The sequence below is a fragment of the Homalodisca vitripennis genome, chromosome 3 (genome assembly GCF_021130785.1).
Source record: "Homalodisca vitripennis isolate AUS2020 chromosome 3, UT_GWSS_2.1, whole genome shotgun sequence".
NCBI classification, from domain to species: Eukaryota; Metazoa; Arthropoda; class Insecta; order Hemiptera; family Cicadellidae; genus Homalodisca; species Homalodisca vitripennis.
Window position 1 is genome coordinate 189,908,988 of NC_060209.1, and position 18,295 is coordinate 189,927,282.

Here is an 18,295-nt window from a genome sequence, read left to right on the forward strand (position 1 = left end):
CAATTATAGTCAAGGACTCTGTGTATACCAATACCTAAACATTCAATTCACCAACATAGATAAGTATGTATTAAATTTAAATTCGCTAATCAGAGCAAAGGCTTGTTATTGCAGTTCTAACTTTTTCTATCAAAGAAATTCAACCGTTTAACAATCCAAATTGGTTTTCAATTAAATATGACGGGTCAAAAATGGTTTAGATTACAATAATTGTTTACGTATTCTAATTCAAATTTAACACTTTCTTAGGTAGCTTGTGTTCACAAACCAATCATCATCATTATCATAGGTTCTCTCTCAGGCACATCAAAACATAAGGAGTAAATGTTTTGAAAATAAAAATAAAATTGAATTTTTAGTATAATAGGTCTACTATTATAATTTTGTCTAAAACATAATTAATTAATTGGTTAGGTAACTAAGACGATATTTGAATTAGCTATTGGAGCATGAACAAACCTGACTGTAACTGGACATAGTTCATCTAAAAAATTTCAATTTTCGATGTTGCAATGTACAAAGTTTTTATTTACATGATTTGTACTTACCACTTTTATCAATTAATTTTAACTGCTACTATATTGAGTTGACTGAATTACGTAACATTGAGAAACTGAAGTATTGTTATCTTTTAAAATTGATTTATTCAATATTGTAAAGTAATTTAAACAAATAAATTATTCAACGTTGAGTGCTTATCGTTCTGATGGGTTAATATTAACTTTTCGGTCCCGAAATATTAAATTTACGTTTATAAAAATGACAATAATAGATTTTCTTGTGTATTGTAAGGAATGAGGCCTTCAAAGTTCACATTTAAAAAGAATTTGAATTGTAAAATTGTAAACACTTTCCTGTTAATGTTGAATGCGATCTTTTGTTTTGCTAACAATATTATCCATTGGCATTTATTTGCTCTAATTAATGAACAAATCATCTCAACAGTTCGGAGAAATCAATTATTTTTTCTTACCTTTGATCGAAGGCTGGGTCGAAACATGAAGATACCACTGCGCTGCTGCATGATTTCTTCTTATCAAGATATAGTTTCAGATATAAATGTAATTATAGTAAGACAGTTATATTTTACCCTCAATTATAGTATTGGTGTTGGACTTGAATTAAACTCTGTTATCTTCATAAACCCAAGATAGCAGCACTATTGAATTTGATAATATTATATAAATATCCGAATCTTCAAAGAAATTTGTTTCATCCAAAAAAAAAACAATCTGAATAATTTACTTAAACATTTATATGTTATTAACATATCAGCTAGGCAGTGGAAACACTATTAAAACTATCATATTACTATTCGTGCTAATAACATAGAGTTGATAGCATATTCAAATCTTATGGTGAGTTTTAGAGATTTTGACCGAACAATAAGATAGTAATAACAACACTATATGGGCTTTTAAACTTCTTGAGTACGTATTCTTTAGAGTGTTGAACTTGATTGACTTTGTGTCCGAATCTCTTTTACTAAAAATGCATTACTCATATCCGATTAAATCTATTTTTATTTTATATAGTTCACTGATTTATCTTACTTCAAACTAAAAACAATACAGACATTTTCATTGGTCTTAAAATGGCGGACACATAAAAACTGTATAATGTTGGTAGGATATTATAAAAATCGACATTACAGCAAAAATAGGTTTAAGAAACGTAATAACAGTACCATGAAGCCACACTTAACTAAGCAAGTTAACACGTAAGGCGTACTTTTGTTACAAATAGTAAAAATAAGTTTTATAATTTAATTTGTATTAACACAGTAAAGGCTAATCATTTTTAGGAAGTTTTCAAGCATTTAACTTGTACATTATAATTTGTACATACTAATTTTGCACATAAGACACTGCCACTATTTTAAAATCAGTGTTAAACGTTTTAGCACAAGACTGGACATTGCAAGATAATTACATGAAATTACAACAAAACGAGTTCAAATGTTTATAAATTGAACATGTAAGTAAAACGTAAAAAACATTGCCATGTAAAATGAAAAGTGTGACATAGCTTGTGATTTGAGAATATTCAGGTAAAAACACCAACACTCAGACAGAAAATGTTATTTCCAATAACACTGATGGTTAGAAATTTACCAATAGTTATTTTCGTCATATGCTACGAAAGTACGCCCAAATGTTTGTAAGAGAGTTCAAAAACACGAGTTTAAATAGCCATAATATTAATATTTAGCACGTTCTTTACTTTTTTCAAATCAATTTCCCTTCATACCCCCTTAATGGTTTTGTTCTATCTTATTTAACTAGGAGTGTGAAATAAGAGAGGAGAATGATACACATTGTTTATACTAAAACTAATTTAATGTAATTAAAAATCAGTACAAATAATATTTAATTGTAATGCAATTAAAACAAAATGTTTGGTAAAAAAAACTGGAACGAATCTACTACAACGGTGGTTTAAATCACAGGTTTCATGTCTACGAAAATCACAAATCGTCTATTTTTAAGATACGTAAAAATAGTTAATACACATTAAATACTTGGGTCGATTGTGAGAATAGTTTTTTAATAACATTTAGAAATTGGTCACACTTAATAGATCTATTTATTTTATTTCGTATGTTATTACTCGATTATCTAGCAGCAAAATGTAAACGTTACGTTAAAATAACAGATTTGACAGTTAAGTACTATTTCTTTACATATTGTCAAGCAGCTAAAGTGTATTGACAACGTCAGGTTATAAATAATAAATATAGTTACTTAAAATTAGTTTTGTGAATGATTGATCGATATTAAATCAAATATCCTGATGGAAATTGCTCACATTTAAAACACAATTTATGATACTGGATTTACAGAAAATATGACAAATAATTTTCGCTCTTAAGGCCTCAATCGCAATATTTAAATTATTAAGAGTGATGTCCTTACATTAACATGGAAATCGTAACTGAAAGACCATTATTGTTTGATCCGATGGGAAAATACGATGATGAAAGTGGGAAAGGAACAGTGTAGTAAGTCACCTGCGGTTATTCAGGCTTGTAGATACGGGTGGATACGATGTCTCCGACCGTGATGACCATCTTGATCTCTTCCGGCGTGAATGTACGGACGATGGTGGTGACCTTCACTCCGGTCTGGACGTGGGTGAGGACGTTGCCCTTCTGGGTGATGATGGACTTGACCATCCTGCCGTCGGGGGTCTCCTCGGTGAACTCCTGGCCGATCCTGAAGCGGAGGTCGGTATCCTTGAAGGTGGACTTGGAAGTGAGGCTGTATTCTCCGTTGTTCTCAGTCAACTCGATGACGGGGGAAGCGGCGTTACCGAGCTTCCTGGTGATCCAGCCGACTCCCAGGGCGGCCATCACTTCCTCGAAGTTCTCGCTGGACGCCAGCTTGTACTTCTTGTTGAGGACGGGGGCTAGAGCCGCCCGGTCCTCTGCGTCTCCCGCGACAGCGAGCCCGCAGGCCACGACCGCCAACAACGTCACCGCGACTATCTTCATACTGACCGGAGAGTTAGTTCCACACTGAGCGACTGATGACCACTGAATGGCCTCTCCCGTCCCCCTCCGGTATTTAAACGCTGCCCTCCCCTGCCCCCTAATTGCGGGACTAATACCTTTGACCCGCCCGTCCGTCTTCAAGGCTGCAAACCATCCACGACAAAATATCCCCTCTTGACTTTAGTGATTTATTCTGACTACTTGTTTCCTATCTTAAAATTATTACTTTTTCCAAATAAATATAAATCGAGTGCTTGATCTCAAATTACGCACCATAACACGCTATACAATTATTGTTTTGTAAAAATAAATTACAATTCAGTAAATGTATTCTATATACGAGTGTTTCGTTCACTCCTAAGAGAATTGTAATTGATTATATTCAATTGAGTAAATGAGCGAGCGATTTATAACATTTAACAATATTACTTATAATTTTATACTGATACTAACAGGCTGACGTAAACCATGATAACATATAATGTAATAGTGACATTAAAAAAAAAATTTAACTGGGGAATAATTGTTTCAGATTGAATTTGATAATGAGGCTGATTAAATAAGTAAATTGCCGTTCCTAGTTGTGGAAGACGTATGTAAATATATGTTTTCACAATATTAAGCTTAAATATTGATATTAACTATGGACTTCAACAAAGATGAGTGAGTATTGAAACTTTATTCCACTAGTAAAAACCGCATTACTTTTAGTGACGGTAAATTAGCATTTACTGGTAAGAAAAAAGTAATTATATATATAGCAACATTAGTTGTGTCGTCAATGTCAATTTTGAATACAAACATCTTTTAAACAAAACGTGTTTTTGTGCTAATATCTTAATACTTGTATTAAAAATTAAATAAAATTACATATAACTTGAGTAAAATATTGGAGATAAATTTACGATTAAAATGTTTAAAACTTATAAAATGTTAATGAATTTAGCTATCTATATAATGTTATACTCCATACATTCATCCACCATGTAGAATGCTAATGCTTCTAATTAAATTAAATTGCTAATGCATTGCTTGGTAATCTATTCCCTCAAATTATTTACATTTAAATTTGGAAAGCAATATTGTTTCTAAACTATACAGACAAGTCAAGGTTAGAAATTCTAATTCTTTAAAAGCAATTTACATGAATTTCTCAACTGTATTTTTCTAAGTATTCGTATAGACAATTTCTCAACTGTATTTTTCTAAGGATTCGTATAGACAAGCAGTCTCTGAAAAACTCATTTTCATAAGTACGTCCATAAATAGCAATACCGTGTAATAAGTGAGAATATGTATATAAAGCCAATATTAATACAGTTGCACAATATTTACGTAGATTTCTCAATGTAAGTACGCCACAAGAAACTTTTGAACAAACATTATTGACGCTTTCTTTAAAATTAGACTTGTTATCAATATAAATTTCTAAGAATTTTGTGCGATTTACCTTCTCAATTAGTACGATTTCATCGTAAAATAAATGTTACTCTTCAACAGGAATGAGAAGACTAGAACATTTTTTGAAATTATATTTTGCTATATTAGTTTTTAAATCAACATTGTTTGTGCATGTGTGTTTAAGTTCATAAAGGTATTCAGTTTTAAGTACGTGTGTACGTAAGTAAATCCAGTAACTTTGGTAGGATTTATGTTGATTTTTAACTAGAAGCTTAAGAAAAATGAATATCCATGGAACGGGATTTTAAATAAAGGTACTGTTGTGTAAAGACACTGCGTTATACAGACAACTAAAAATTACCTTCAACCGTAAATAGGTCAAACTGCTGCGTCATCTAATTCCTGCGAAACTCTGACGGTTATATACAGGGTGTCTAATAACTCTCTCAATTATTCCTTAGGTCGAGACGAACATGTTTTATATGGACATTTTACCTTCCATTTTTTCTCTTGCGTTTTCCTTCAAAAGTTAACAACTTTAAAACGGATTAAATTAGTGTTGCAATTCGGCGTAAGTGAAAAATCGTTAAGCAAAATGTAGGGAAATGAATTGGAAACATCAAGAATTACAGTGATTAATAATAAATTACATATTTTTTCCTCGCTACAAAAAAATAATTTTTTAACGGTTTTTATAAAATTGTTGTGCCAAATATCGTAAAAAACGAAACTGGGAGCATAAAAAAAATCGTAACTGTTTACATACAAGCTTTGTTGGCTATCGTAGAATTTCAGAAGAGTGGCTTAATACATTCTTGAAATATAAAATAGATTGGAAAAATACAAATACGGAAAAATAATGGTTAGAAAACCCATTTTCACAATGAAACGTGTTTGTCTCTACTAAGGAGTAGCACTTTTTTAAAGAGTTTCCAGGGTGAGTTATCCTATATTCAAACATCCAGTCTTGTCCAATTAATTTTAGCTATAATCATTCAGGAAAGTTAAACAATCCTACTTAAATGTATGTTATTACACTCACAAAATGTATATAAATGCGAATGTTTGTTTGTATGTTCCGTTATAACTCTGGAACCAATGCACGAAACATCGTGAAATTTTGTACAGTGATTCTACACGTTCCTGGAAGTAACATAGGCATAATTTTAGAGAGGTATTTGGTCCAATTTTAATAGTTTATTTCATTAATTTTTTAATTATAAATTGTCGTTGATGTTGGTGTGTTTTATATTGGATCCGACAGACTGCGCTACGACACGTAATACAAAGCGAACTGATACTTAACAGCTGCTGTTAATACTTTCAGCTGAAGTTCATCAAAGAGACAGAAACATTTGTTTACATTTAAAATTTAAAACATTTTTATTGTAAAGTGCTTGATCAGTAGTGTTTTTAAATTCAGATTGCATCAATGATCAATGAACTATTTAATTCAAAGAAAATACTATTAAACGCTATTATGAAAACAACCTCATTATACAAGTCCGTGAATGTTTGCACATAAGGTAATCGAATTTGGTTACATCGATGAAAAGAACCGAAAGAAGACACTTTATGATCGAACCTTGGTTTCTTTGATACATTTTCTTGAAGGCACACTCCTAAAATAATACTGGAAATATCTTAGACAGAAAATTAATTTTAACAGATCGAATGTGATTCTTTATAACCTAATTAGTTTACCGAGATTCATCCGTATACAGTAACTGTTCTGAATAACTTATCAACACCTAGCAAAAACCACGAAAGATAGAGGCAGGAATATGATACATACCTTCATAATGCGCCCAAGAGGCTCACGAAGGAACGACTGTCAGTTATCTCAGCAATGTTTAGAATGTGATAGAAAAAGAATAAGTGAATATAGTGTACTGTTTTCAACGGGAAATTGCGTGCGAAGCCGCGGGAAACTGCTAGTACTCCTATAATGTATGAATTGTCTGCACACCTCGCAACGTAGTGATATACATATTGTAACATATAACGATTGGTAAATAGCCAAATTCCTGTTATCCTTTCAAACCTTCCATCGTCAATAACAATCAGTTAACAAAGAATTCGAAATTCTTATCCTATTTAGTCACAGGCATACAAGGAGTAGGTAGACTTATGCGAGGTTTATCCTTTCCGAAATTCATAAATTTAACAATATTGAATAATAGAGTGTCTGAATCCGGGGTATTTATATTTTTAGTTGTTGAACGCGTATGCTAGTGCATAATTTGTAATATAAATAACAACAAGCAACACATTATATTTACCTATACTTTAAGAACTATTAACACTCACTTACTAATCCAAGAAATACGTGAGTGTGAAATTGTTTAAACGGATTATCAATAATACCAACATAAAAAACCATATTAAACATTATCTCGGAACATTCCTGTGTTAATGGGTAAACAAATAGTTTCAATCCGATGTCTGTTATTCACACGGAATCATTAAATACGCCATACGTTAAAAAGTCGTGTTCAATTGAAAACCTAAAAGTGAGCAATTTTATTTAAAATTACTAGAAATGTAGAAATATCTCAATAGTTATGGAAATCTAGCTTGCTTGTATCAGCAGTAAAAACCTTGTAGTCCCTATACTGCTTATGTTAAAAACACGATGTTCTGGTACACTTAGAGAAAGAAACCGTTATGTTTACAGATGTAAAATTTCGTTAACTGTCTATTTATATATATTTTTAGGAATGTTTACTTATAAATATAATATAAATATATTTATAAAAAATGCTCAAAATTTTAACGTGAATATTTAGGTACATCAATATTGTTGTAAACTAATTTCCTTATATCCAATAAAAGGTAGTTAACGTTGTCGGGTATAAATCTATACACAACAGGAAAAAGTTTCAGACTGATAGAGTAAGAGATTTAGTAAAAAAAAGTGTACGTGAATGTCAGGAAAAGTGATTTTTCAATAAGCGCAAAAAAGTCTTGTTGTCACCCTATAATAGGGGTAGACTTTAATAAGCGGCCTACACTCGTTATTCAATTGCTATTATCGAATGATTCGATTGTTTTTATCCGAAGGAATAATTCGATATCACAATTGATTTAACTAGCATATGATTTGAACTTATTAGTTATAGTAATTTTAATGTAAAAAATAAACAGTAATAAGTAAAATTTGTAAACTTTGAAAATAGCGATGAGTATGAGGACAATGTGTGAGATATTTCCTACAAGTGGCTGTTGAAGTGGCTTCAACATCTGGATTTGGCTCCTGGCAACCAACCCATGGGGACAATTCTTTCCTCCATTTCACAAAAGCGGTTACTCGTTGATATCAAGCTGAGCAAGTTATAATATTGTATTGTATTGTAAGTTGATATCTAAAGCTAGGCCATAGTTATTTTTGTAATGTTATTGTTACATGTACGTTTCTAAAATTGTAATGTACGAGATTCTTCTTGTTGCGGTTATTGTATGTGATTTTTACATATCGAAGTGGGATAGTATATCGAATTGTTCGATAACAGCAATCGAATGAGTGTAGGCCCCTATAATAGTCCAGGACCATACCCAGCAGATGTTTCTTCTTCCTTGTATTCCTTTTTTATTTTAGCATTTCCTTTAAGTTTTCTTTTGTTCTTTTAACACTCCAAGCTGCTCTGTTGGCATTCAAGACCCCATTTTGGTCCATTTCTTTTAGACCACCTACACAGTTACCTCCAATCTCACAAGGTAATATGTCTTCTGAATTTGAACTTAAATATCAAATCAGTATATATATATATATATATATATATATATATATATATATATATATATATATATATATATATATAAAATATCAAATATTAGTAACCACTAGTACAGTAGTTAATCTGATGCCTTTAAACTTTGCTCTAGCCATTCTTTTCAGTTCTAGGCTTTAAAAGTCAAAGCTTTAAAAGTCACACAGACAAAAGACACTACTCACAAGTTTTGGGTAAGCATAACTAATCTCACAAAAACAACAATACCGTATGTTTTGGAAGCAGTTGTTACAAAGCAGAGACCTTGTTTTCACCGACGTAACAATACAATATCTGATCATGTGGCTTGTAGACATTTGGGGGAAAAGAAAAAGTAAGACGTTAAAGAAGTGGTTAAAAATGTTTTGAAATGAAAATAGACTATACATGAAATATTATATATACATTATATATCAACATTCTCAGGGGGAGAGACAGAATTTAATAAAATAAATAATAAAGGGGTTTTCTTATAGATTTTTTACTACAAGTTTCGAATTGCTTAATGGAGCCAAATTGACATCGTAATACTCTGCATGATATAAGAATGTTTTGATGTTTAATGAAAAATACCACTTCCATTTGAAATTATTTATGAAAATTTAAGACCTATAAAAGGCTAAATACAGCAAGAAACTGGATAAAAGTTAAACCGGAGTTTATCGTATCGTATCCCATTAGTACTAAGTGAAGGAGATATTAATAGCTAGGGTTTCCTTTTCCGCATTTCCACACAGGTCTGCTTTAATCCTACCACAGAGGATCAAACCCAACCCTACGTCGTTAGTTTGTAATCCTGACCCTACTTAGGCTAAGCCCTACTCGAATTCTCAAGACTAAGGACAAGGATTTTATTTAGCTTTCTCCATTATAGAGCACTAGCAGTTACCCGCGGCTTCGCAGGTTTTGCACCTGCATGAGCATTTCTGGTTCGAGTAAATTATATTGCCGACGCCAATGTTAAGTTTGTCTTCTTCCCACGATCAAAAAATGTGTTAAAATATATATTTATGGTCATTTTAACAACTTCGGTATTAGTATTTTTTATTCCAAAGCTGATTTTGCCTCTCTCCCGAACAAGAAAATATATATGCATACACAGCTCTGAGAAGCCTACTTATGTCAAGGGCAGTTTAGAAAGGTTTAATAACTGTTTTTAATTGTGTAGTAAAAGTTAGACAACATTTTCACTTATATAATCACTGCTAGTAGTTACCCGCTGCTTTGCATGCAATTTAGTAGGCGCTGCACGTTCATAACCACTGCTGGTTGGAGTGAACTATATTTCCGACGCCTTGTTTTCACAATCAAGATAATACGACAAAAAGTTTATAATTGTGGCCATTGTAATTTAATTCGTGTTTGGTATCTTTTGTTCCACTGTTTTGTTTGTTTGTTTCCCGATCAAAAATTATGTAACACAGATAAAAGAAACCTTATTATGTTAAAGGAAAACTAAGACGGGTTTCATGTCTTTAAATTTATAGTACACTTTTTTTAATATTTTATAAATGTTAGAACTGGAATTGGTACATTAGTTCAAATGAACAGTCCAGTGAACTTTCATCTAGCATAGTTCTTGCCGACTGCTTCGAGGGAGTCTTCGCAGCTAAATTCTGACCTTCTGGTGTTTTAGGGCATCTTCTAGGTTAGATTAGTACTTACTTAATCGCTGAAATCTAAAACGGCGTTAAAATTATGATTACTTATTAAAAACTTTACTCACTATAAACGGAAACAAATATTGAAAATAATAAACAATGTTTACACAGAACAGCTGACAGGCTCATTCAATTAATATTGCAGAAATTACCGAGATGGGGTATTTCGTTACTTCAAAACCAGTTGGGCTTAGCCCGAAAGGATTTACAAAATAAGAATAAGTTCATTCTAGGGAACTTAGGAATGTCCATGTAAAAAATGTTAATACAGCAGGTTGAATAGTTTTAGCGTGAAAGCGTAACAAACAAACTTACTTTCGCATTTATAATATTAGGATTAGGATTAGGATTGCAGCGAGGTGTAGTCAAGTTACTTTAGCCGTCTTAATGACGCATGGCGGTTATCTTGGTTTAAAAATTTTATTTTACTTAACTTTGGTTTTAGAATTATGTGACGACACATTTTTAAGATAATGTTAAAAAAGTCTCATACTTAACATTTAAATATAAGAAATTATATTTGGGTACATATTAGTTATATCAATAAAATGAATCGTACCCCATAATCCAAAATTTAAGACTTAAGAGGTTTAACATTGTTGTTATTGTGCTAAAGTGGAGATGGCCCATTAGTATTCAGTACTTTTTTCAGTATTTTTCTATTGATATTTTGAAGTAGAATTAAAATATACATTTTTAAGGGACTAAGAAGGGGCCATTAGAATTTAACATTCATCCGAATATGTTGTACACGTTAGCCAAACAGACTTAAATGAATCGTGTGTCCGAATTCAAGCATATTCATTAATGCAAAACCAATATTAGAGCAAAACTTGCTTTAACTCTCCTCCACCCACATTATTTATTACGTCTTATAAATCACACGCATTGAAAACTTAATTGAACCCTAGGCCAGTAAAATTACGGAATCCTGGGTTTATTTCTGATCTTGTAAGAGAAATTCGTCCATGCTGAGTTATACAGAAGCATGAACAGTTCAGCCAAGGATAGAAGGAGGAACTATCCCAAGGAGGGACATGTACATCATAGAACTATCCCATCGAGGGACATGTACATCATGGAACTATCCCAAGGAGGGACATGTACATCATGGAACTATCCCATGGAGGGACATGTACTACATCATGGAACTATCCCATGGAGGGACATGTACATCATGGAACTATCCCATGGAGGGACATGTACTACATCATGGAACTATCCCATGGAGGGACATGTACATCATGGAACTATCCCATGGAGGGACATGTACTACATCATGGAACTATCCCATGGAGGGACATGTACTGCATCATGGAACTATCCCATGGAGGGACATGTACATCATGGAACTATCCCATGGAGGGACATGTACTGCATCATGGAACTATCCCATGGAGGGACATGTACATCATGGAACTATCCCATGGAGGGACATGTACTACATCATGGAACTATCCCATGGAGGGACATGTACATCATGGAACTATCCCATGGAGGGACATGTACTACATCATGGAACTATCCCATGGAGGGACATGTACTGCATCATGGAACTATCCCATGGAGGGACATGTACATCATGGAACTATCCCATGGAGGGACATGTACTACATCATGGAACTATCCCATGGAGGGACATGTACATCATGGAACTATCCCATGGAGGGACATGTACTGCATCATGGAACTATCCCATGGAGGGACATGTACATCATGGAACTATCCTATGGAGGGACATGTACTGCATCATGGAACTATCCCAAGGAGGGACATGCACATCATGGAACTATCCCATGGAGGGACATGTACTACATCATGGAACTATCCCATGGAAGGTCATGTACATCATGGAACTCGATCCTGCCTTTGTAGAAATGAAGCTTTGAAAAAATGTTCTGACCAATTCGTTCTCGATATATCCAGTAGACATCGTTGGGCTCAGCCAACAAAAGGAATCAATGCCGATATCGTACAGGTAAAAGCACCCGTAGAATCGACTACGGAAGTTGGCCGATCGATAAAGGGCTGCACTGCTAATTGTGCCCTGGACAAAATAATAGACCCTCTCTGCAGGGGTCTAAAATCAGCGTCTGGCTGTCGCCATAGGAGTGTTTGCGAGACGGCTTTGTCTTCACTTCGAACCCCCCCCCCCACCAAAACTGACTGGCGGAGCATGTCCAACACAAGTATATATATGAATGGTTGGTGCTATAAATAACTTTTATCGGAATCGGCAAGTTCATTCATAAGATAACTGCAAAATAAATTTTTAATCTCGCACATTAAAAACTGCGTCAAAATCTTAATTAATGAATAATCACTTAAACTTTTAAAATTCCTAAATAGGGGTCATTTTAAATTATTTTAAAATAATTATCCAAAATTTGCTAGGTTTATTACTAATAACAAGATAAGCAATGTATTTCTAAATTTAGTATAATTAAATTGCAAATTACAATGCACACAATTATTTGGGATCACTTCTATTGCTTGGTGTAGAAATAACACTAGAGAGGGGTATATTTTGTCCACAGATAACGGCTGCATCTCGATAAGGAAGATAAGCCGTTTTGTTTTATTTCCGAACAGTTCTGTTAAAGATAAACACTGCTGATTTGTTTATCAGGTCCAAACAAGAATTAGATAAGTGCCAGGTGTAGTTCTGTAACTATGTATCGAGAAGTACCAAATTGCTCCTTTAATGCTGAACATTGGGGAATAAAATAGAAACATCTTGGTGTTGGGGTTCGATGGCGCCTTCCCCCGCACTAAGACGAGAAAAGAAAACATCCCTCGAGACAGTACCTAAAGTCAAGCTCAGATCATAGAGGTTATCTATAACTTTGATACTACTAATAACACATTAAGATAACCTAATCATAACGCGTAATAACAGGGAAAGAGTGGCCTCCTTTCGCCGAAATCGTTTCCTTTTGGAAGGCAGAACACAAGAACCGATCGTTATAATGTAATGTAATTTTCACAATAAGTAAAATAAATTTCGTTCTTTATAATAACGTACTTTTTCTTACGTCCTCGAAAAGAAAAACTCTTCCGAAAATAGTGGCTTCCGAACAATACCAAAGTAGGTACTGAATTTTATTATTTAAAAATACGTGAAAGTAAGCCTAATACCTTTTAGTTGATCCTACATTATTCTCATACTGTCTCATTCTACTCGTATGTGAATGAACAGTAAGTCTGGTTTATTTTTAACGATGAGTGGCGGCATACTCGCTGTACATGTCCGAATGAGCATGATTATAGTAGTTTTTCATAATAATTAACAGTAAATCTTATTTATTTATGTTTTGTAAATCAACCTACTTGCAAATAATTACACAGTGGAGATAAAACAATAAATTTGGTACATTTTATATCGTAGGTAAACATGATCAATTATTAAAACCTCCTTCAAGAAGAGTAGTAATTTTTCTTCTTTGGTTTCTACTTATGTTTATGCACCTAGTTGGCTATTTATGTGGCAATCAGTCTATACAATACTGTAATATTTTTTATTTTCAAGGTTCCCATTACATAGGCTTCATAAAATACTGTGCAGTTTATAAACTTAACAACAATAAATTAAATGCATTTGCAACAAAGTAATCAGTAACAGCCAGGAGATAAGCTGAAGTACTTGGAATAATTAACAACAATAACATTCTTTTAATAACAAACATGTTGGTGTGGAACCACTATAGTTTAGTCAAAACTACTTAATGGAACGAACAGGTTAAAATTAATTTTACCCACTTTTAACAAATAAAAGTGTTTGTTTTTTTGTTAAATACTATGTTAAGAATGAACACACCTCATCTTAAAGGAATACTCGATTTATCTCTTTCTCGACATAATATTGTGTACTTATTAAAACGGCGCAGTACCTATTGCGTTTAGTCCGATACATACAATGTTAATTTCAAACGGTCGCCCTGCCGTTATTCTTAACCGGTTTCATAAAAGTTTTACATAATTTCACTCTTTAAAGCATTGCTTTATGAACCCACCGATTATTTTTCAACAAAAAAAAAACAACACTACACGTTTGTTAAATGCAATTTTATAATTGTGTTTATAGTAAGTTTTATTCACAATTACGTAATTTTAACGTAAAAATTTCGATTACTTCATTCCCTCTTTACATAAATAAGCTTCAAAATACTTTTTTTTGTGTTGTACTCGTCTAATCATGTCAGGAGGTCTGTTATTGATATTAACAATGGATATATGGGACTAAACTCAATAGGTATTCCCTCTTTACATAAATAAGCTTCAAAATACTTTTTTTTGTGTTGTACTCGTCTAATCATGTCAGGAGGTCTGTTATTGATATTAACAATGGATATATGGGACTAAACTCAATAGGTATTCCCTCTTTACATAAATAATAAGCTTCAAAATACTTTTTTTGTGTTGTACTCGTCTAATCATGTCAGGAGGTCTGTTATTGATATTAACAATGGATATATGGATATATGGGACTAAACTCAATAGGTATTCCCTCTTTACATAAATAAGCTTCAAAATACTTTTTTTGTGTTGTACTCGTCTAATCATGTCAGGAGGTCTGTTATTGATATTAACAATGGATATATGGGACTAAACTCAATAGGTATTCCCTCTTTACATAAATAAGCTTCAAAATACTTTTTTTTGTGTTGTACTCGTCTAATCATGTCAGGAGGTCTGTTATTGATATTAACAATGGATATATGGGACTAAACTCAATAGGTATTCCCTCTTTACATAAATAAGCTTCAAAATACTTTTTTTGTGTTGTACTCGTCTAATCATGTCAGGAGGTCTGTTATTGATATTAACAATGGATATATGGGACTAAACTCAATAGGTATTCCCTCTTTACATAAATAAGCTTCAAAATACTTTTTTTGTGTTGTACTCGTCTAATCATGTCAGGAGGTCTGTTATTGATATTAACAATGGATATATGGGACTAAACTCAATAGGTATTCCCTCTTTACATAAATAAGCTTCAAAATACTTTTTTTTGTGTTGTACTCGTCTAATCATGTCAGGAGGTCTGTTATTGATATTAACAATGGATATATGGGACTAAACTCAATAGGTATTCCCTCTTTACATAAATAAGCTTCAAAATACTTTTTTTGTGTTGTACTCGTCTAATCATGTCAGGAGGTCTGTTATTGATATTAACAATGGATATATGGGACTAAACTCAATAGGTATTCCCTCTTTACATAAATAAGCTTCAAAATACTTTTTTTGTGTTGTACTCGTCTAATCATGTCAGGAGGTCTGTTATTGATATTAACAATGGATATATGGGACTAAACTCAATAGGTATTCCCTCTTTACATAAATAAGCTTCAAAATACTTTTTTGTGTTGTACTCGTCTAATCATGTCAGGAGGTCTGTTATTGATATTAACAATGGATATATGGGACTAAACTCAATAGGTATTCCTCTTTACATAAATAAGCTTCAAAATACTTTTTTTGTGTTGTACTCGTCTAATCATGTCAGGAGGTCTGTTATTGATTACTAAACTATATGGGACTAAACTCAATAGGTACTGTGTTATCTATTAGTAAAAGTTTTTAATTAATTGGTTTTTCTTAATGTTTAGATGAGTACATGTCGGCAGATTGCTGATATACGTGACGAAATTTAACTTCTCAATTCAAAATAAATCCAATTATTCTAGCGTAAGAATTGAAATTAGTATAATTTTGACGTTTCTTTTCAACATTGTGTGTAGTTGAATTTAAATGGGCATATTTAACACCCTGTCCCTTGTTTATTTATAGCAAAATAACAACAAAATTAAAAATTCATGCTTTTCTTTTATTTGAATGACTAAACAAAATTAGTTTATTTAAAGGATCCTTTAAAAAAGAAAAAGTTATGGTTCCAACATTTCACGGAATGTTTTATAATAGGGGCAGGGGTTCTCTACAAAAGAATCCCAAATGTGTTGATTGAGAAAGACAACATATACCACAAAAGAAACCAGTTGGCATCTTTTGAAAGTTGAAAAAATCGCATTACTTAAGCAATGTTGTCAACTTTCTAAGGAAACAACTCGATGGTAGGCCTTTTTGGGTTGGTCATTTTAGAAGGTTAAGTCGAGAGAATATTTTCTTATTCCTCCCTTCACGACTCAAGTCCAGCACAGAAATGCTTCAATCTCTAGGATGATACAAGGTATCACTCACTAACTGGTTTGCCTCACCAAAGAACATGGTCTTGGTGGTACCTTTCCAATACAATGCAACAATCAGAGTGGGAAAACCCTCCCCAGTCTGGACTTATTAGGTATTTTCTCAAGTCTCTGACTGATACCTCATGGTTTAGAATACTAGTGTAAGGTTAACCTTTTACTATTGTTTTTGCATGTAACTAATGGTACAAATCTTAAAAGCGTCACAAGGTTACCTCACATAAAAAAGTTTGATAAGGAGCTTGTGAGTGAGGTATTTGAATGTTCACCCAATCCTTCATATTGACACAAAGAATAGAATTCAGAGAAACCTCACAGTCAATGTGAAAAATAAAACTTATTATCTGATGGTAATGAGGCTCCTCCACAACCTTCCAATGTACATGTATGAGTGTTACTTACCAGTATACATGTGTTACTTGCAACTGCACCTGTGTTACCTTCTATCTACATCGGGTAAAGCAAATCCAGTTATATGGACAGTCATAAAAACACCACATATTGTTATTTACTCATGTCTTGTAATAAACTAACTTTAAGAAAAAAACGGTACAAATTTGAAAAAAATACCAAAATTAATTTTTGGATATGCTGAATAAAAACAAGAAAATTAGGATCTTAAGTCTACAAGGACGTAGCCAGTTAGGGATACAAGGGGTCCGGACCACCCCCCTAAATTTTCAATTTTTCAGTTTTTTTTTTAGTAAACGATTATTATTATTTAAATAATTCAGTATTACTGACATGCACTGCTGAAAGATTGTTCTAAAGAAAGAAACGGGTCAAGACATTTTTAAGGAACAAAATGGGGCCTTATTCTCTGACCACTATGGGAAAATATCAATTGTCTGGACTCCCCCAAAATGTTGTCCTGGTTACGTTCTTGTAAATCTAAGATTGTGCAATGAAGAGTTAGCAAAACACGTGTGGCAGAACACTCCATTCATCCAAGACTGAAGTGAATTGGAAGAGCCCTTGCTTGAGAGGAAATTTTTTTAGACTTATTGAACATAAAGGTACCCACTCTATGACAGTTGGAATTAGAATCATACTCAGAATTATCTTTATTTATAATCATCAAGATTACAAATGGTGTCAACATTTTAAACAATTACAATGGCCTTTTATTCTGAGGTGGCTGGGTCAGTTCTGGAATGTTCCTTGTAGGAATTCCTCGAAAGAATAGAAAGGTCTGTCCAATAGCCATTTCTTCAACGCTGCTTTCAGGAAGGAGCCTCTCTTGTGTTGCTGTTCTTGTGGTAGCCTATTCAAGAATTTCCTGCTGTTGTGAATAGAAGTAGGCTGCGTCCACCGCAGTCAATGTGTTAAATTATGATAAGTTTGTTAAACTATGATACGTTTCTAACTACAGAATACGTTTATAACATATTCACTGCGATACTAGTAGAATATGTCCATTCTACAACAGTCAAAATAGAAGTAAGCTGTGCCAACCATACTCAATGTGTTAAACTATGATACGTTTCTAGCTACAGAATACGTTTATAACATATTCATTGCGATACTAGTAGAATATGTCCATTCTACAACAGTCAAAATAGAAGTAAGCTGTGCCAACCATACTCAATGTGTTAAACTATGATACGTTTCTAGCTACAGAATACGTTTATAACATATTCATTGCGATACTAGTAGAATATGTCCATTCTACAACAGTCGAAATAGAAGTAAGCTGTGCCAACCATACTCAATGTGTTACACTATGATACGTTTCTAGCTACAGAATACGTTTATAACATA

At 33.0% G+C, this 18,295-nt stretch overlaps 1 protein-coding gene across 1 annotated transcript; it reads right to left on the bottom strand.

The window, feature by feature from the left end:
* Positions 1-2,320: 2,320 nt before the first annotated feature.
* LOC124357899 (fatty acid-binding protein, muscle-like) lies at positions 2,321-3,557 on the bottom strand. Its single transcript, XM_046810011.1, has one exon. The coding sequence runs from the start codon at positions 3,491-3,493 to the stop codon at positions 3,017-3,019; it is 477 nt and encodes a 158-aa protein (XP_046665967.1). The 5' UTR covers positions 3,494-3,557; the 3' UTR covers positions 2,321-3,016.
* Positions 3,558-18,295: the final 14,738 nt, after the last annotated feature.